This window comes from Marmota marmota, unplaced genomic scaffold (genome assembly GCF_001458135.2).
Source record: "Marmota marmota marmota unplaced genomic scaffold, marMar, whole genome shotgun sequence".
Taxonomy (NCBI): Eukaryota; Metazoa; Chordata; class Mammalia; order Rodentia; family Sciuridae; genus Marmota; species Marmota marmota.
The window spans coordinates 3565465-3587021 of NW_025999999.1; the positions used below are offsets into that span (position 1 = coordinate 3565465).

The following is a 21557-nucleotide window of genomic DNA, read 5'->3' on the forward strand; positions in this document are numbered from 1 at the left end:
GTGAAGATGCTAAATAGCTCAGGGTTGGCTTCCCACACACTACTGAGTGGCAGATTGAGTACACCTAATCTGCCAAAAGCAGAGATCCACACAAGGTTCTATTTGGCATTATTCACCAAGGAGACCAGCAAGCCATCTGTGGTAAATTTATTTCATTGCACCTCTTTTCCATGAGGCACAGATCTATCCTTCTTGTGGTAGGCACATGTTCTGAAATTGGACTTGCTTTTCTTGCTGGTGATACTTCTGCTAGGACCACCATCCATGGGCTCACACAGTGTTTAGCCAGCTTCATGGGGTTGCTAATAGCATTACTTCTGGTCAAAGAACTCATTTCACAGCAATGGGCTCACAGTCATGCAATTAATATCCATCACCCAAAAGTAGCCAAACTAACTGAAAGGTGGAATGGCTTACTGAAGACTCAGTTGCAGTGCTGTTTGAGAGACAAGACCCTGAAAGGATGAGGTCCTTTCTTATAGACGCAGTATATGCTGGACATGGTGGCACAGACCTGTCATCCCAGTGATTCCGGAGGCTGAAACAAGTGAATTGCAAGTTCAAGGCCAGCCTGTGCAACTTAATAAGATCATCTCAAAATAAATAAATGTGTGTGTGTGTGTGTGTGTGTGTGTAGTTCAGTGGTAGAACACCCCTGAACTCAATCCCCAGTACTGCCCCCAAAAAAGGGAGTATATACTTTGTGTCATTATTTGGTACTATTCCCCCAGTGGATCTGAAAATCAAGGGTAGAAGTAGAAGTGACTATACTTCTTTTGTTTGTTTGTTTGTTTTTATTTGCTTGCTACTGGGGATTGAACCCAGGGTCTCACCTACACTAGACAAGCATTGAGCTACATCCCTAGCCCCCCCCCCCTTTTTCTATCTTGAGCAAGTTTTTTATTTTATCTTTTTCCACCACTTACCCTGGCCCTTAGATCAATATACCTATAATTCCATGCTTTGCTTTTCAGTTACATATTGAAATGAAAAAGTAAATCAAACTAATGGGACAGACTACTGCTTTGTTTCCAAAAGACACTCTTCCTAAAAGTTACTGGCCTAACGTACAATACTACTACCTCTGTTTGTTTAGTAAGAACCCTGGCAGCATGCTACTATACTTGTAAGATATTCAAGTGCTTTTCTTGCCTTTCATTTCAGAATACTTTTCTAATGTGAAGTTCTGAATTTTTATTTTCTGGCATGTGTGTGTCATTAGTGAAACTGGGAAAGCAAAATACAAAGCCTAAGATGAGAGTTCAAGTTGGGTCCAGAAACATTGGGAGTCCCACTGACATTGCCAGTAAAATCATCAAATGTTCTAGTTCTGTGGCCATCTGTTTAGTAAAGCTTTTTGCATGAACCTTCTATAAAATTTATCTGTTCAAAGGGAACTGATAGTCTCTAAGCCTATAGTGCAAATTAAAAGTTCAGGAATGCAGCAACTGACATTTCTAAAATACAAAACAGATAAAATTCATAGAAGGTTCATGCAAAAAGCTTTACTGAACAGATGGCCACCCCCAGCCGTTTTAAAATTTTTATTTTGCCAGGCACAGTGGTATATGCCTGTAATCCTAGAGGCTTGAGAGGCTGAGGGAAGAGGATTACAAGTTCAAAGCCAGCCTCAGCAACTTAGCGAAGCCCTGAATAACTTAGCAAGAACTTGTCTCAAAATAAAAAATTTTTAAAAAGTGCTGGGGATGTGTCTCAGCAGTTAAGCACTGCTGGGTTAAATTCCTGGTACTAAAATAAATTAATAATAATAATAATAAATAAATAAAATTTTATTTTTAGACAGGGTCTTGCTAAGGTGCCCAAACTGACCTCAATCTTATACTCGTCCTGCTTCCACCTCCAGAGTGGCTGGCATTATAGGTATATACCACCATAACCACTTCTGCTTTCTATTATACCCAATAACATACTAGCAAAACTTTTTATAACTGCCCAAATAATCTTGAGTCCTGAAGGTTTTGTTAGGTAGGAGTTTAGGATGTCAAGATGGTGGAAGGTACAGAAAAAGGTACCAGATGGAAGTTGAGTCATCATGTCCCTGTTTACTGGTAAGTCCCATTACCATAACAACTCCCACCACTGAGGCTTATAGCTTAAGACAACTCCTGCCACAGGTTTGGTATTTTAAGGAGGTACCATAAAGTGGCCAATGGAATAAATGATGCAGGGTCTTCAATCTGGTCTGTACAAGGAGGGGAACACCTCACACATAGCTCAACGTATAAGACAAGAATCCCCCGACATTCTCTCCCTCCCCCATCCCCCACTCCCTCCCTCTCTCCCTTTCTGTCCCTGTCTTCTCTCCTCTGCTTTATAGAGTATTTTCTCCTTCAATAAATCTATGCTTTGTCTGTCACTTCTGTGTGCCACTTTTGCAGTGCCACAGGGTTGCTGTCTACGAAGGTGCAAACTTCTTGCTTGAACACTTTTCTCATATTCCACTCTGTTTTTACACAGTAAATCATGTAGGCCTCTGCTTGAGTGGGGTCTTGCATATTTGGTTCATTTAGAAGTTCCTGTATTCCTAATACGATCTACTTGATCGTGATGGCTGGCCTCCAGTCCTTGTCCTCTTCCAGGATGGACAGACACACCGTACCAGAAGGACACACATTCAGGTGAAATCGTGGTGGCTCAAATTTACATTTCGGTGGTGAGGATGGATGATCATCTTTGAAGAGCATCCACAGCTTGAACAAGCCTCCTTCCCACGAGTCCCCTTCTTTCCTGGGATGGCACATTCCCAATTCATCAGGTTCATCGTGCTGTCTAGGTTCTTACTTGGGACAACCACAAGCAAAAGGGATGGTCCCTCCTCCAAGCTTTTCTCTCCTGGGCGAGTCTGCTGAGGGTGATCCCCGACATGTTCAAAGTCCCTGGGCAGCCACATCCTGGTGCGTCCCATCAGTGGCTTCTTGGTGTGACCTGGACCATGGTGGCCTCAGGGTAGTGAGACTTCTTCCATGATGGTTCAGAGCTAACATGTTTTTGTTTTTTTATTTTGAGACAGGGTCTTGCTAAATTGCAAACAAGGCAACTGCCTTGCCTTTTTGACATAGGTTGGAAGTCCTCAGTGTTGCTCCTGCTGTACCACTGGTTAAAACTGAGTCATAAGCCCACCCAGATTCACTGGAAGGGTACAAAGACCTAACATCTTGATGTGAGGAGAGCCAAAGAATTTTAAAACCACTACTGTGTAGAGCTAGGATTCAGGCCTACTTGCTTTAGGATCGTTGTAAGGTATAGTAATGTGTAAGTTAGCTCAAGTACAAAAGTAGCCAGAGAGGATAGGTAAAGCTACCCTGTGCTCACAGAAATGAAGTCCAGCTCAGTGACCTACAGTAAATCATGGGTAACTGACTGTCGTCCAACTCTTTGTCTGTGTTTGTGCATATGTGTATGTGTGTGTGTAGTACTGAGGATCAAACCCAGGGGTGCTGTACCACTGAGTTACATTCCTAGCCCTTTGTGTGTGTGTGTGTGTGTGTGTATTTTTTTCTTTCCTGTTCTGGGGATTGAACACAGGGCAGTCAACCACTGAGCCACATCCCCAGCCCTATTTTGCATTTTATTTAGAGACAGGGTCTCATTGAATTGCTTAGCACCTCACCATTGCTGAGACTGGCTTTCAACTCACGATCCTCCTATCTTAGCCTCCCGATCCGCTGGGATTACAGGCATGTGCCACTCTGTATTTTTTTGAGACTAAGTCACAGAGGCTGACATCAAACTTGCAATCCTCAGAGTCCCTGGGATTACAGGCAGGCATCATCACATCTGGTGTCAGTTTGACCAAGCCACAGGTGCCCAGGTATTTGGCCTAACATTATCCTTGGTGCTGTGATTTGAATATGATCATTCTCCTTCGAAGCTGATGTTGGAATCACCCCTGGGCACCATGATGTGGTGTTGAGAGATGTCCTCTGCTTGGTGATCTGGTCGCTAAGTGGGTTTTCTGCCTGTCCCTTGGAGTGAGCTCTCATCCAAAATATGAGATTAGTTCCTGGGAGAGCGGGTTGTTATAAAGCAAGGGTGTTCCCTTGTTGCACCTCTTTCACATGCATCTGCTCCACTTCTGTTTTTCTTCCATGAATTGAAGCAGGAAAAGGCCTTCACCAGATGTAGTCACTCAATCTTGGACGTCCCAGCCTCCAGAACTATGAACCAAAATAAATCTCCTTCCTTTATAAATTACCCATTCTCAAGAGTTCTGTTATAGCAACAAAAAAATGGACTAAGATGGCAGATGTTGTTGATGGCTACCAATTCATATGTTCATATGAATTGGTAGCCTGAATTAAACAGATGGCCCTCCCCAGTGTGGGTGGGTCTCAGGCAATCTGCTGAAGTCCTGATAGATCAAAAGGGATGCTCTGCCTATGAGCAGGGGGGACTTCTCCTGCCTGACTGCCTTCAGGCTGGGATGAGGGGTTTTTCCCATCTTCAGACTCAAAGGAACTTTGGTGGTTCCTGGGTCTAGAGACAGCCAACCTTTGGACAGTAACTATATACTATTGGCTCTCCTGGGGCTCCAGCTTGCCCACTGCAGATCTTGGGGCTTGTCAGTCTCCATAATTGTGTGAGCTGATTTCTTATGATCTCTGTCTTTTCCTCCTTCTCCCCTTCCCTCTCCCTCCCTCCTCTGGCTTGGTTTCTCTAGAGAACACTGATGAATACATCGTTCTTTTCACTCTAGCTTCCTCTGTTCAGAACTTCTACTCCCCACAGATTTGCCTTATGCACTGGCTTTGGCTGCTTTAGCAAAACTAGTTCCTCTGGGGAATTAAATTCCAGGAAAAAGTTTCCAGGAAAAGGTTTAGCTAAATTCCAGGAAAAGGTTTCCAAAGGCCCAGCTTTGGTGGGAAGTGGAGTGGGGGACATGGCAGCTGGGCCTTAGAGTATAAATCTGCCCATCTAGAACTGCTTCTCCAACAGGGGCCAAGCAGTACAGGGAAGGAGAAGACTACCATGAGGAGGTGAGCCTGGGAAAGCGGTGCAGTTCCACTGAAGATTCCTGCTGCCTCTTTTGGTGCCTGAATGCCATGCTCTTGGCTACTTGGGTCAAGGTTCTCTTGAGTCTCTAGTGGCTTCTGTGACCCTTGATCTATTTGAATCATGGCAACAATGTTCCACTCTATCTGTCTAGATTAAGGGGAGATTTCTTGGCAGCAGAAAAAAAATCAATGTTGGGGAAAAGTTCCATATCACATCTTTTTTTTTTTTTCCTTACTACTGGGCATGGAACCCAAGGGTGCTTTACCATTGAACTAATCCCCAGCCATTTTAAATTTTTATTTGAGATAGGGTCTCACTAAATTGCCCAGATTGACCTCAAACTTGCAAACCTCCTGCCTCAGCTCTCAAATCACTGGGATTACAGGTGTGCCTCAATACCTGTCCAGGGAATGTTTATCTGATAATTTAGTTTTAAGAGTCAAGGCAGGATTCTGCAGGTGCCGGTACCCATCTGCTTTATTGGTACATATTTTGCCTCTACTGTTAGCTGATTTGTGGCAAGTACCAGCCTGGGGCCTGACACATAATAAGTATTAAACAAATGTGTGTTGAATCCATAAATGCAATACTTTTTACAGCAACCCAGAGACTAAAGACCGAACAGAATGTCACTCTGATTAGCAAGTGCTAATCGTCAGATCTCAGGGTGGGCAACACGCTCCTCCTTACTGTCAATTGCTTGCCTTCCTTTCTGGCCATATTAGAATCATTGCACCAGGGCTTTAGAGATAATAAACTAAGAAATACTACATCTTGTCCCTTGAGCAGTCTGGACTCTGCTTTTGCTTGCAAGGTTTCCTCTGCCTAGAACACCTGTCAGGGTCTGCGATTTCACCCCACTGACAAATAAGCTGGTCTGGTGCTATTTCATAGACATGAGACTCCTGACTCAGAGGCAAAACAACACGAGCATCATAATTATGTCTTTTCCCCTTGTCCCCAGCCTTCACAAGGCAACATAGAGAGGCCCAGATGGACATCACACATGCATTGGGACTTGACTGAGAAGTACTGAATTTGGGGAACCCCCATGGCTTCCAACATCACCATTCCTGATGTAAGCAAGCCTGCTCTTTGGGGGGAAGACATTCCCTCATCTCTCAAGGTTGCAAACACAACCCTAAGGAATGATTGAGCAGAGATCATGGCCTTGCATTCTTGGCATCCCCAGAACTAACAGAGGGAACTCAATACTCATGGGGATTGCCACTTTCAACAATGCTATCTCCCACAAGTACTTGCCCACAACCTGTCTTACCTCCAATGACCTTATACTTGAAGAGTCCCCAGGCCTCCCCTTATAGTTCTCTCTCATTCCCTTTTGTATTTTCCTTATAATCCTCATCTATGTCATTTTTGTGTCCACAACAGTCCCTCTGCTTCCAGCAAAGTACCAACACTTGCAGGCAGGCATAGTCAGTCCTCTTTGTTCCTGCATTCCTCATCCAAGGGTCTGCATCTAGCAGGTGCTTAGACCAGATTTGTTAAGCTGGATGGAATCAAGATCCTTCTGCATAGTTATGCTTTTCCAGAGAGTCTGCTCCACTGCCTCTTGGAATGTTTTCAGGATTAGAAAGGCTAAAAATATCACCCTAAAGCCACTGCAGGGTTCTTCCTTGTAAGGAGCCGGATTTGACTCCTGAGGCTGAAAGTTTATGCCCACCAGGTGGCGCCCTGACTCGCACAGCTCCAGATGCCTTTTTTAGAAAGGTATTCCCTCTTCCCTCCTTTTTGGCCCCCTGTTCCTTTAGGTCATTCTGCTCAGAAAAATCAAGCACCCAGATTCAGTTGCTAGTTGCCCATCTGAGCCTCAGACTAGGTCAGGATGGGCGTCCAGAGAGCACTGAGGATGTCCTTCTTGTGGATGTTAAGGCATGCTGAGGGAGAAACCCTAAAATTGAGTTGGAAGACCTAGTTCCAACCCTGCCACTTACAAGTCACGTTCCTTTGGGCAAATCACTAAACATTCTCTGGGTCTCTGTGAGAATAGCTGAGAAAACAGTGTGGGAAGTATGTAAAAGTACTTGGAATGTGGACATGGAATCAGCTCTACCTAAGCTCCTGCTTCAACTGTCACCCCCAACTCTGAACTTCTTCAGCCCCCTAAGTCCTGCTTTCCCCATCAGCAATTGAGAGCTAATAACAACCATTTTATAGGGTTTGTGTAAGGATCAAATTGAACCATGAAAGTAAAGTGCTTGTCATGGTACCGAGCATATGCAGTAAATATTCAATTGATAAACAAATCACACATATATTCTGTATCCTCAGCTCCTTAAACAGGGCCCAGCACTGAATAAGTGTTTAATATCTACTAGTTGAGGCAAAAAATGAAACAGATAAGGAAAGGCACAAAGAGGTTAAGCAGCCCCCCCTCCAGGTTCCTGAACTTGAGAATAATGAAGCAATGATTCATAGCCAAGTAGTCTGACCCCGGGGTCTGTACCCTGAGCCACATCGCCATGCTGGCTTACATAGATATGGATGTTAAATGTCACCATTTGTTCATTTAAGATACGCATGCAGAGCTTTCTCACATTCCTACATGAGTAGGCTGAGTCGGTAATGACAGGCATTAGCCCCCTGAGAAGCGATTTTTTTTCCCCCTAGAAAGGATCCAGGCTGCTGGAAGAGGGAACTGCTCAGCCAGGCCAGAGGGCATTGGATTCATCTCAGGACCAGGATATAAAGGACTAGTTCTGCAGTGTAGGATCAGCTGGACGTCTGATGTAGGCATGGTTCCCAGGGTAAGAGGGGCCTTCTCAGTTTCACTGCTGTTCCTGCAGTCATTCAGCCATCGACTCCACATGTATTTACTGGAGTCTCTCCTCTGTGCCAGGACCAGGCAGAGATGAATAAGACATGATAACCAATGCTTATGATGTAGCAGACTCAATACTACGGTGGAGGGATGGTCCAAAAGGAGGTAGAAGAGCAAGTAATCAATAGCCTGGGAGATTAAACTCAAAGCTGGCAGCATTTAACATGGGCATTGAAGGATAAGTAGTTTTCCAAGTGAGCTCTGGGAATGAAGAGCATTCTAAGTTTGGGGAATAAGAGGCCTGGTGGGGTCAACATTCTAGGTGGGAGCATGGGTATGGGAAGGAAGAGAAAAATCAGGAAGTTGGAAGTTGACTGGGGACAGATTGTGAAATGTGCCATAGAGAAGAGATACAACTCTATCCTGTGGTTAGTGTGGAAAGCAGTGTCATGAACAAGGTCTGTTTTAGAAAGTTGCTTAATAGCCCAAAGGTTGGTCTGAAGGGGGAGAAGAGAGACCAGCAGTAATTACCAATGTCCTGGTGTGAACCCCTCCTGGTTTCGTTTTGCTATCAGTAAACTGAGAGAAATAGTTGTTTATATCTCTTGGAGTGTTTCCAGGTTTAAATGAAAACTCAGGTAAAACATTAGCATAGCAGTAACAATAATGCACAGCCTCATAGGGCCCCGTTACAGGCAGTTTGGAGGAGTAGTTACACACAAGGCCTGTGTTGTCTCTTGGACCTGAGTATATGTCTGGGTAATGCTGGGTGGTATATTTTGATTCCAGGCAAGGTGAGAAGATGGCCAAGGAGCGGTTGGATGAAAGGGAGCAGGGTTACATGCTTTGTGCTTTGCCGGTGGTGTGTAGTGGGGCATCTGGAGGAAGATGGTTCCCTTCTGTGAACTCTATGGAGAAACAGCCCGAGCCCAGCTTTGGACAGTGGGCAGGAGTAGGATACGTTCAGGTAAGAACGACCATCAGCTGAGGACCAACACGGCTCTTCGGCGCCTATGCAGGGCCAGGAGGCCTCAGTGGGGTCTATGACAGGAGAAAGGGTGAAAGTGGCCTAGCCAGAGGCTGGGAGAATTCTTGTTGAACAGCCTTCCCTTTGGAGGCTGGGCCGGAGCCCCGAGGCAGAACGGGTAGGGGCGGCCCCAGATGTGGCGAACTTGGCCCAGTGGCGCAGGAGGGCAGGGCGGAAGGGCCGAGAGGAGCTAGGGGGTGCCGGGCGCTCCGCCCTGTCCCGGGGATGCAAGAATCTGAGCCGGGAGACTGGCGCGGAGGGGAAAGGGGGGCGCCAGGGTGGAGAGCCAGACAGAAAGAGAAATGGCAGGAAGCCGGGAGGAGCGAGTGGGGGTGGAGACCATCGAGGGGAAGGGAAAAGGGCGGGTAGGAGGTGGAGAGAGGGAGAGAGAAAGGAGGGCTGGAGGGAGAAGACCGGGGAGGAAGGGTGGGGTAAAGAGGAGAAGCAGAGAGGACTAGGAGGGGAGACAGACGCGGCGGGCGCAGCGGCCACCTCGGCTGGGCCACCCCCGCGAGCAAGGCGCCGCCATTCCGCTGCTTGGAGCGCCGCCGCAGCCGCCGCCGCGCCCTGGGGCCATGCTCCCGCCGCCCCCGCGCCAGCCGCCGCCCCAGGCGCGCGCTGCCCGCGGAGCGGTGAGCCTGCAGCGGCCTTTTTTGCGCGGCCCGCTGGCGTGCTGCGGCTGCTGCAGCTGCTGGCCGGCGCCGCCTTCTGGATCACCATCGCCACCAGCAAGTACCAGGGCCCGGTGCACTTCGCGCTCTTCGTGTCGGTGCTCTTCTGGCTGCTGACCCTAGCCCTCTACTTCCTCACGCTCCTAGGCAAGCACGAGGTGGTGCCGGTGCTAGGCTCGCGCTGGCTGGTGGTCAACGTGGCTCACGATCTGCTGGCGGCCGCACTCTACGGCGCCGCGACGGGCATCATGATCGACCAGACGCAGCGCCACAGCTACTGCAACCTCAAAGATTACCCACTGCCCTGCGCATACCACGCCTTCCTGGCAGCCGCCGTCTGCGGCGGCCTCTGCCTGGGCCTCTACCTGCTCTCGGCGCTCTACGGCTGCTGCCGTCGCTACCAGGGCAAGCAGGAGGTGGTGTGAGGCTGCCCGCGCTCTCCGCGGCCGGGATTGGCGCGGGGGACCCTCCGGGGTCTTTCCCGCCGTCACCGTCGCCGCCCAGCGCGGATGCACCCTGGCAACCTCCTTTGCCCTGCATTTCCACCGCCGCCCGCGCCCCGGACCCCAGACATGCAGTTCCAATTCGACAGCTCCGGAAAGCAGTGCCAGACGCACCCTCGGACTCCAGGGACCAGCGCTGCGACACCAGGAGCGGATGCACACCCTCAAATGGGCCGCCCCGAGGCGAAACTTAGATGTTCCTCGTCCCCTTCCCTGCGGAGAGCAAGACGTGGACAGGCGCCGCGTAGATCCGGGGGAGGCTCCTAAATTGGAACCACTCTTTGGGCTGCACCACTGTCCCCTCCCTCCCGCCCAGTGGTCAGAAGAGCAGCCCCTTCCCAGGCCCTTCTTTCAGCCTTGGGTTTGTAAAAGGCTTGCTGGCAGCGCGGGTGGAGCTGGGGACAGGCCTCAGCTGGTCCTGAGACGAGTTTGGTTTTCGTTTGGGATTGTGCGGGAATCTGCCCCAGCCCCTCCCTGCCCATCCCTCGGTGCTTCTTGTCCTGGGGCCAGTCTGAAGAGGAAGGGATGGATAGGAAAGGCCAGTGGACTGTACCCTTACACCTCTGAAGCTTCTCTCGGCTCTGCCTTCTCCTCCTTTGTGCTCCGGATTCAAACAGGCCAGGCCCCAAGCACACTAACCTCCTTGGCCTCGCAGTGACACAATTCTCTTGAGGCTTCTGCTCAGCCCACCGCTCAATGTTTGCATTATGGATCCCACCAGACCATCGGGAATGTTAGAGTGAGGCCTACCCCTGCTTTTTACAGGTTGGGACCCAGAGCCAGCTCTTAGGAACAGCCAATTTAATATTAGAATCTGTTCTCCCCACAGGCGGCCCAGCTGAAACAGTAGGTGTCCCGGGAAGCCTGGTTCAGGAGCTACCTCTTAAAGACGGTTTTGAGGTCAAATGGGTTTGTTAGAGGTGTTCTCTCCCCTTGTTGGAGTTTTACAATGTTTATTAACTTGTAGCAAGGACTCTGAGAAGTCCCCTAGCACAAGAAGCCCCAGTACAGAAATTTAGTTCACTGTGTTAACTACTTCTGGGCTTGGGCCAGCATTGTCACCTTAAGGTTCCAGGCAGTCCTGTGCTGACCCAATTCTCATTTATTCCCATGGAAGATTTAGGAAGCCCCCTCCAGAGAATTTTGTTGGCAGGAGGATGCCCAGGGCAGTGAGGAAGGAGTAAGCTGCCTCTGGCCAGCCAGAAACATGGGCACTGGTAAACTTGAACATTCCTTTACATTGTTGGAAAAATGAAGCCAAGGCTCTCCAGATGGTTTCCCAGTCAAAAGGACCGTCACCTGTAAGATCCTGGAATTAACTCAGCAGCTGACAGGGTGGGCCCTGCTCACTGAAGAGAAGAAGTATCTCTGGAGCAGGGCAAACAGCTGGACAGGTAAGGTAGTTCTTGGTTTTCTGGAAGGGGTCATAGGGCTTTAAATAAAAAGCATAGAACTTTCTCCTTTTCCAAATGTTAAAGGGTTTTTATTCAGAGCAAGTTGGAGGAGCTACAGTGATAACCACAATGTCCATAGAGTTGGGTAAATTCGAACTTTTTACTAAATTCTTCAAAGGTCTGCTCTTTGAAAAAGTTCAACCTCCCTTGGATCAGAAACCAGAATAGGGTAGGCCATGGACTGGGAATGGAACCCAGGGCCTCAGGCATGCCAGACAAACATTCCACCGGTGAGCTACATCACCTTCCCCAGTGAGCTGTTCTTAAAACTTAGGCATAGAGGTATCTTTGCTGTGGTTAGGAAGGTAGTGGTTCAGATGGGGGTGTAGAGCAAGTATGTAAGTTTTACATATCACCTAATATAGCCCTACTGTGTGGCTGGCACTGCTTGGGATATTTTACATGTATTCATGTATTCTCTTAGTAATTCTATTGAAGTGGGTGCTAATATTCTTCTCACTTTTTTTTTTTTTTTTTGCATTAGGGATTGAACCCCAGGATGCTTAACCACTGAGCCACATCCCTAGCCCTTTTTATTTTTTATTTTGGGTCAGGGTCTTGCTAAATTGCTTAGGGCTTTGCTAAGTTGCTGAGGCTGGCCTCGAATTTATGATCCTTCTGCCTCAGCCTCCTGAGTGGCTGGGATTATAGGCTGTGCACCATGCCCAGCCCTTCTCATTTTTGTATGAGGAACACGAGCCCCAGAGAGGTTAAATAAGGTGTCCAAGATCTCCGCCATGATCAGTGATGGAGCATACATTGGAACCCTGGCACTCTGGCCTCTTTAGCCATGCTATATACTATACTAAGTAGCACCACTACATACTAAGTTTGATACTGTCAGTGTGGTTGTTTATTTACTTACCGGTAGTGGGAGCTGAAACCAGGGCCTTGCACATGCTTAGCATTTCTTCATTTTTTTCTGGGGTTGGGGATGTGGCTCAGTGGTAGACCATGGATGGGCTTAGCATGAATGAGGCCCCTAGGTTCAATCTCCAGCATCAAAAAACTCCTTTTTTTCCTAAGTTGTGGTAAAATATTCATTACACGAAATTTACCATTTGAACCAATTTTAAGTGTACAGTTTAGTGGGTGGCATTTTGTACATTCACATTATTGTACAGCCATCCCCACCATCCATCCCCAGGACTTTTTTCATCTTGCAAAACTGAAAATCTTCATACCCATTACAATTGTGGTTATTTTGTTGTTGTTTTTCTCTCTGGGAAATCCCAGAACACTGAGCCCTATGGGTCTGGAGTATTTAATATTTTAGTGGGTTGAGTCTCATGGAAGGGTAACTGTTCCAGAGCCTGGAGTGGGTGCTGCTATGTTGTCTGGAATGCCTCGGAAGCCCAGTGACTTTCTTCTTTTGCTGCAGGTTTCCATGTTGCTGAGGCTGGTGGAGATTGCCAGAGCCGGTCAGGCTGACCTCTCCTAAGCCTGCTGCCGTGGTTGGCAGGGCCATGCTGGCCCTGACTGGCAGATGGATTCAGAGTCTTCACTACGGAAGGGCCAGGTGGGAGAGGGAATGGCCTCTGCCCAGCAGTTGCTTTCCCACCATCCAAGAGCCGGGATGGTGACGATTTATTTGTGCCTTAACCCAAGATAATTCCTGATTCTCCTTGTGCCATGATTTGGGCACAAGATTCCAGGCACTTGGAACTGAGCTCTGTACCCTGTACAGAGTGGGTTTTAGTTCCACCTTCAATTCTTTTTGCTTTGGCATTCTTTTAAGATCACCATCTAAGCTGAATGCTAAGCTCAGGTCCAGCTCCCTCAGGATCTCCTTCTCGGGGCCCCCAGCCCTGGTGCCCTGCCTGTCGCCAAGTGTCCTCACTCAGGAGCAGACATCTTGGCCTTCATGGTGCCTTGTCCACCCAGATGTGCCTATAACATTCCAGATGTGGCATGTGCCTTTCCACTTGGCTTCTAGTGGCTCTGTGGTCCCTGCGAGATGTGAGAAGGATCTACAGGACTACTGCCACATCTACCCTCCCATCTCCACGGCCTTAGTTTTGGCCACCTGTTTTGCCTAGAATTTTGGATACTGAAGGTAGTAGCATAGGCCTCCCTCTTTGATTCTAAGACTCCAGAACCAGCCCAAGACCTTCCTGGCAGCTCACAGCCCAAAAGTCTGGGGCACTTGTGGACTGGAGAGATGATTTTCACAGTGTTCTACAAAGGCTAAGAGAGAGAGTGGGTTTGGGAGGAGTGAAGGTAGTAAGAGAGGGGACCTGTGTGCCTCATTCAGTGGTTTAGCGGTGGTTACCAATATGCTTTTCTTAATAAAGTTTGTTTTGTCTGATCTTGGCATCTGTGTCTTCTATCTTGGTAATCTGCAGTAACCCTTGGTATCTGGTCCTCCAAGCCTCCCTCCAGGTCCTCATGCCACATTGCCCTTCGGCTGCCTCCTCTCTGCCTCCCTGCCTCCCCCTTTCCTCTGGGAAGGAAGGGAAACCTAGTTCACAGATTTTCCATGCAGTTCAGAACAGGGCACAGGGGTTGCCTGAGGGCAGGAACCAGAGGGAAGAAAACTGTGTTCGTTTCTGGCTGAGGCTGGAGGGAATTCCAAAGGCTCCTGGCTCAGCTCTCAGTGTATCTGTTTGCAAGCTCCATTGCCTGTCATGCTAGACTCAGAATAAATGTTCTAGTCTAACCCCATCATCTTGGTGGGGTGGGGGGACAAAGTTCAGGGTGTGGTAGCAACTCCTCACAGCTGATCTGGAGTACAGCTGGAGTCTCCTGGAGCACAAGCTCTGGTTTTTGTCCTGTAGACCACTGTGCCTAACATGTGCTTGATTCCCCAGAAAATTTTCTGCTCAGCCAGTTGTTGACTGCTAACCAAGATGCCCTGGGAAGGGCGCAAAGGCAGAGGTAAGAGGCTTCCTGACCTGCTCCTCCTTATTCCCTGAGCTTGTGGTCTGCAGCCTGGAAATAGGATCCTATTGGCAGATCTCAAAACTTGCTGGGAATAGCTCCAAGTTCACAATGGAGCAGCTGACAGATCCGCTGCTGTGTGTGCTCCACACCCACTCTTCCAAAGAACCCTCTTCAACATGAATGTGTGTGTGCCTCATTCAGTAGTTTAGCGGACGTTATCTGGATGCAATGATGCATGTCTGTAATCGCAGGGACTTGGGAGGCTGAGGAAAGATAATCACAAGTTTGAGGTCAGCCTCAGTAACTCAGTGAGACCCTGCCTCAAAATAAAAAATAAAATGGGCTGGGGATGTGACTCAGCAGTAGAGTGTCCCTGGTTCAGTCCACAGTGCCACATATTAAAAAAAAGTGGTACACTTTTATGTAAAACCTGATAAGTCCTCTGCTTGTCTTGACTTCGCTTGCCTGGGTATTTTATAATTGAAAAGTGCTTTTACCTGCATTGCCTTGTTTGACATTCCCAATAGTCTTAAGAGGTTGGTGTTGTTACTCAGCCCTCAACAGAGGAAATGGAGCTCTAGAGAAGGAAAAGAGTTTCTATCCAGAGTCACATCCTGGCTAGAAGCAGGACATGGCTGTAAGAGGTTCTCTTAAACCCCCGTAGTCCTTGGCAGGCTCTGAAATTTAGGTGAAATTTGGTTTTTCCTCCTGGACACCAAATGTTTAGGAATGGTATAATCTGATTTTTTTGTTTGTTTGTTTATTTAATATTTATGTGTGGGAGGCACTTTGAAATAAGACACTGCTTCTCAGGGACATCATGAGCTCCTCTAAGTTCTAGAAATCCCAAAGCTTTCCTCATTTTTGTCTATTACTTTTCCTGTTTTATTTATTTTTTATTTGGGGAGGGGGTTGGGTGGGGATAGGGTAGCTGATGGTAAAGCAAATTAATAAACTAACATGTACAGGCTTAAAGGAAAGAACAGGCATATGAGAGGTCTGGTTAGCATGATTTATTTATATATTATTTTGTTACAATAGTTATTTGTAAAATAAAATAGTAATATACAGGATGTTCATTAAAATATAATAGCAATATATATCCATTAAATATGTAAACAGAAGTACACAAAGTAGAAAGAGAATTCATTCAACCATCCTAATGTCATGTCCTAGAGATAAAATCCTTAACCACTTCTTTCTCCTCCTCTCCTCCTCCTCTTTCTCCTCTTCCTCTTTCTTTGAACTGGGGATTGAACACACAGGCACTTTTATCTCTGAGCTATATCCCCAGCCCTTTTTGTTTTCTATTTTGAGATAGGGTCTTGCTAAGTTGCTGAGCTGGCCTCAAACTTGTGATCCTCCTACCTTAACCTGGGATTATAGGCTTGTACCATCATGCCTGGCCTCCTTCCTCATTTTTTTTTAAATAACTAACCAGGCATATAAGGATGCATATACACTTTCAAACTCTTCTACAATTTGTGGGGTTTTGTTTGTTTTTGTTTTGGTGGTACTAGGGATTGAACCCAGGGGCACTCTACAAATGAGCCACATCCCCAGCCATTTTTTATTGTGAGACAAGGTCCTGCTAAATTGCCCAGGCTGCAAGTTAAAATGTACCCAAACACTTCATTTAAAAGTAGTGTGAGTATTTGCAACATTGTATTTTGAGCCAAGGCAGGAAGGAAAGACCATAAAGAAAGTGATACCATTATAAATCTGAATTACAGCATCTCTTCTTTTCCCAGTTCACAACAAAATTAGATAGTCCCCCTCAGGTTTAATCAGTGCACTTTTCGGAGAGCAGCTTTCTAGTTCTCTGGAGATGGTTCCTCTGCCAGATGTGAGGAGGATCTGCAGACAGCCCCTGCACCCAGCCCCTCTTCCTCTCCAGGCCCTGTGCCATGTATATGACCACCTGAACTTTTGGATACTGAGCCCTTCACTTTTGGCAATCCTGACTATTTACTATGTGCTCTGTTCTCTCTCTCTCTCTCTCTCTCTCTCTCTCTCTCTCTCCCTCTGTCTCTCTCTCTCCCAGGCAGTTGGCAGACTGGCTCAGATTCTTCCATGAGCTCAGCCTGTGATGGCAGAGGTGAGCCTGATCTCTTGTTAGTTGTCTGGTCTGAGGCAAATGACAAAATCTCTTTGCATCTTGGCCACTTAGCAAATGAGGGTACTATTCGTGACAGCCTCCTTCGGCTGTGGAAAGGGCACAGTGAGATGATGTCCGCAGAGCAGCGTGCCTGGTCACTCAGTGAGCAGAGTTCAGCTCTCAGCCGTGTACCAAAGGCCTTGGGAGGATTCCTGAGTAACTGATAAAAACTGCTGAGCCCAGTCTGCCCCGTAGCCATAGGTAATGATCAGAAATGTGAGTTCCCTTTGTCCCACTTCTCCAGGCTCTCTCCCCAACCTGGGGAACGACAGTCTCAACACCCATAAATGGAGGCCTCGTTCTCATCCGCGTCTGCTCTGCCTTCTTGTGTCCTACTTACTTCCCTGTTGTGTTGAAATGATTGTGCTGTACCTTTTACTCTCCAGAGTCTGTCGTCCCTCTCTACCCTGCTTTTCCTTCCCTTTGGTGTCCCCTACCTGTCTCTGGGCTCCAAGCACTGCCCTCTTCTGCCTTCCTTTCAGCCAGGAAAGAGGACTCTTTCCATTGAGTTTCTGGGGTTCCAGTGTATCTGGAGAGGTGAACTGGCCTCAGGTCAGCAGTGGAAATCTCACAAACCCCCCTCCTTGTGTGTTTGCAAGGTCTCCCATGATTGCATTCAAATCAAATTTAATCTAGGTAACAGAAGCATTTCCCGGGAACCGAGCTTCCCTAGCTGGTGAGTTTCTGGACATCTCACAACACGGCTTTCCTCACTTTTCTGGTAACCTTGGTTGTATTTACCAGCTTGTCCCGGTCTCCTCCCAGCCATCTCTAGGAATTAATAAACTTGGCTGGGTTTGCTTATTTCTAGGCTAAATGAATGAACTACCTCAGAGATCTCAACATAGAGTGTGTGGATTTGTCTTGACGTGACAGCATCCATCTTGAGTCATAATTGCATGACTGTCCCTGGGTAACTCAAGTGGGTTTCCTTACAAACAAGAGACAAAACCATTCCAGTCACATGTGGGGTTTTACAGTCAGACCTGATTGCAGGGATGCGCCTGACTCTTTGATATGATCTAAAGATACACCAGGTACATTCCAGCCAGGATGAAGTCACTTTTGTCCTAACCCATAAATATTCATCCTTTTCTGGTGCATATTGAGGGGATCAACTGGTCTGGCTGCCACCAGGGCTGCACTTCTGTCAGTACATCCCCCAGTAAATTGCACTCTATGCAATCCTGGGTTTGTCTGCTTCTCGTTATTTTTCTTTTACTTTTTTATTTTTTCTTGATACTGGGGATTGAATCCAGGGTGCTTGACCACTGAGCCACATCCCCAGCACTTTTGATTTTTTTGAGACAGGTCTTGCTAAGATGCTTATGGCCTCACTAAGTTGTTGAGGCTGGCCTCGAAGTTTCGATCCTCCTGCCTTAACCTCCAGAGTTCCTAGGATTATAGGCATGCTCCACCATGCCTGATTGCTTCTCTTTCTTGGGTCTCATGTCACTTTGGGGCTGGCACCTATACACTAGGACTAAGATGTCCTGCAGTAGTGTGCCAGAAGACTAAAACAAAGAAGTATTTTTGTAGTGACAATGACAATGTAGTGACATAACAATGATGATAATTACATTATGTTAATGATGACATTAATAGTAGTACAATTACACAACATCTCCATTCTTGTATTCAGAATTTGCAAATCTATTCATAAATGTAGTTTTTTGGTGCTAGCTTTTGAATCCAGGGCCTTGTACATGCTAGGCAAGCACTCTACCACTGAGCTACAGCCCCTTTATATTTTTTTTATTTTGAGGCAGGGTCTCAAAACAGGGTCTTGCTAAGTTGCCTAGACTTGCCTTGAACATGTGATCCCTCTGCCTCAGTCTCCTGGGTATTTGGGATCACAGGCATGCGCCCTGGTGCCTGTCTCCAAGTTTACAAAATTCTTTTTTTTTTAATATTTATTTTTTAGTTTTCAGCGGATACCACATCTTTGTTTGTAAGTGGTGATGAGGATCGAACCCGGGCCACACGCATGCCAGGCGAGCGCACTATCACTTGAGCCACATCCCGAGCCCAACAAAATTCTTTATATTCATTATTTCTTCTCATTCTCTTCTCAACAGACCAGCAATGTAATAACAACTCCCTTTTATAGGTGAGGCTCAGAGAGGTGAAGTAGCTGCATGGATATTTCTTTTTTAAAAAATATAGATTTGTTAGGTATACATATACATTAAACCACACATATTTAAAATGTACAGGCAGTGAGCTTTGATATAGGTAAACACTGGGGAAACTATCACCACGCTCCAGTCGTGGACATAACCAAAATGTGTAAAAGTTTCCCTGTGCCTTTTGTACTTCCCCTTCCCATCACCTCCCTCCCTGCCCCAGGCAGCTACTGACCTGCCTTCTAGGACTCTGCATCTTTAGACTTTTATATAAATGGAATGTGTGGCATATACTCTTTTTTTTGAGGGAGATGATATCTAGTTTCTTTTACTTAGCTTAATTACATTGAAATTCATTTATGATATTGTTGTAACAACAATTTTATCATTGAGTAGATTCACTATATAGATGTACTATAGTTTGTTTATTGGTGGACATAAATTTTGTTTCAAATTTTTGGTTACTGTGAACATAGCTGCCATGAACATACATGTACAAGTGTTTGTGTAGATTTGCTTTAAATTGTCTTGGATGGAAACCTAGCAGTGGAATGGTTCAGTCATGTGATTGGTTTATTATTTTAAAATTGGCTATGTTTCAGGTGAAATTGGATGTGTGTGTGTGTGTGTGTGTGTTCGTTCTTGCTCATCCTTTGTATTAGGGAGGGTAATTCTGAACTCAGGAGAAATTAAGAAATTTCTCATCTTGTTCTATGCTCTGAAACAGTTTAACTCTACCATTTAAAAAAATATTTTAGATGGTGATGGACCTTTGTTTTATTCATTTATTTATATGCAGTGCTGAGAATTGAACCCAGTGCCTCACACTTGCTAGACAAGTGCTCTGCCACTGAGCCCCAGCCCCTGCGCCTTAACTCTATCATTTTATTTGTGGGTTTGATAAAATTTGTCTACAAAATAATCTTGGCTTGATGTGTTTTAGAAAATCTTTAATTTCTTTTTCTTTTTAATTCTTGCAATTTCTTTCATGGTAATTGGTTTATTCAGGTTTTTGGTGGGTCACCTACTGCTCTTCCATTGGTGCTAAATTTATTCAGGTTGTTCATCTCATCAGAATGCACAATTTTTGAGAAAAGAATTTGAAGCTTATTATATTCCCAAGAAAGGCACATAATATGTAGTCATTTGGTAAAATGAATGAATATTAATGTCTAGCTGCTACAACAAATACACCTTAAGTTTTCAGTAGCCTATTTATTATTCATATACAAATCTATCTGTTACTCACATAATTGTTCACTGTGTGTGTTCCTGCTGGTCGGAGACTTTCCACTACAAGATGATTCAGAGACTCAGGCTTATTCCACCTTGTGGCTTTACTGTTCCTTCTGCATTGAGCTGGTAAGTGGAGAAAGAGAGGCAAAAGTACCTTTCTGACTTGAAATGTCTTGGTCTGCAAAGGACACTCAACATTCCCACTCACTTCTTTGGAAGTCGCATGGCCTGACCTACGCAGAAGGCTAGGGAATGTAATCCCTGGCTGGCCAGCCGTGGCCCAGCAACAACTCTGTACCACTGGTGTGTGTATGGGATGGGGAGGACAGGCTTTTTGGAGGACAGTTAACTGTTCCTTTCATGTAAGGGCCAAGGCTTTATTGCTGAGATTTTCATTGCCTCTCACTGTGAGACTTTTTTCTTCTTCTTTTTTTGTGTGTGCCAGTGTTTGATGAATGGTTGTTTTCATGGCTGCCAAGAGCTGCGGAGTAAGAGTGTAACTGCAGACATTCATTTCCTTGCTGTGTTTGTCCAACAACTCCCTGTCTCGCAGCTGGAGAACTCGTTACTCATGAGTCCCTCTTTCCCAGGTACAAGAACATAAAGACGTATTTATTGAACACTGTTCTAGGGCGATGGCAGCAAACTATTGATCAAAAAATAAATGCTGGTCAGATATTAAGCTTAGATATTAGAGAAATCTAAATAGGAAAGAAAATCTGAAGACATACATCAAACTTTTTTCATTCATTTAAAACTTAATATATAATTCACACAACACAAATTGTCACATAACAATTCTCATTTTATTGTGTATATTCACAAGGTTGTGTGACCATCACCACTATCCAATTCCAGAACAGCTTCACCATTCCCCTAAGAAATCCTGTATCCATTGTCACTCTTGTTTCCTTCCTTTTCCAAGCTCCAGCAGCCACTAATCTACTTGATCTCTGTGGACTGGCTTATTTGGGATGTTTCATATAAGAGTGATTGTAGAATAAACGGCCTTGAAGCCAGGCGCAGTGTCCCAGCAACTTGGGAGGCTGAGTTGAAAGGATTGAAAGTTCAAGGCCAGCCTCAGCAACTTAGCAAGACCCTGTCTCAAAATAAAAAAATTTTAAAAGGCTGGGCATGGGGCTGAGGCTGTAACTCAGTGGTAAAGTGCTTGCCTCGAATGTATGAGGCCCTGGATTCAATCCTCAACACTACATAAAAATAAATAAAGAGGGGCTGGGGTTGTGGCTCAGCGGTTGAGCACTCACGTAGTGTGTTCGAGGCCCTGGGTTCAATCCTCAGCACCACATAAAAATAAATAAATAGGGGCTGGGGATGTGGCTCAAGCGGTAGCGCGCTCGCCTGGCGTGAGTGCGGCCAGGGTTCGATCCTCAGCACCACATACAAAGATGTTGCGTCCGCCGAAAACTAAAAAATAAATATTAAAAAATTCTCTCTCTCTCTCTCTCTCTCTCTCTCTCTCTCTTAAAAAAAATAAATAAAAACAAAGGTATTGTGTCCAACTACAACTAAAAAGAAAAATAAATATTAAAAAAAAGTTTAAAAAATATAAAGATACTGTGTGTTCATCTACAACTAAATAAATATTTAAAAAAAAAAAAAAGGCTGGGGATGTAGCTCAATGATAAAACACCCTGGGTTCAATCCCTCAATCCCTAGTACCAAAAAAAAAAAAAAAAAAAG

General features: G+C 46.0%; 1 protein-coding gene and 1 pseudogene across 1 annotated transcript; one reads left to right on the forward strand and one right to left on the reverse strand.

Moving 5' to 3' along the window:
- Positions 1-1733: 1733 nt before the first annotated feature.
- On the reverse strand, positions 1734-3474 carry LOC107149942 (annotated as a pseudogene).
- Positions 3475-9259: 5785 nt separating this feature from the next.
- Positions 9260-13761, forward strand: Marveld1 (MARVEL domain containing 1). Its single transcript, XM_015494596.2, is given in 3 exon segments — positions 9260-9488; positions 9491-11393; positions 12835-13761. Coding segments are annotated over 2 exon segments (519 nt in total). The 5' UTR covers positions 9260-9400; the 3' UTR covers positions 9922-11393; positions 12835-13761.
- Positions 13762-21557: the final 7796 nt, after the last annotated feature.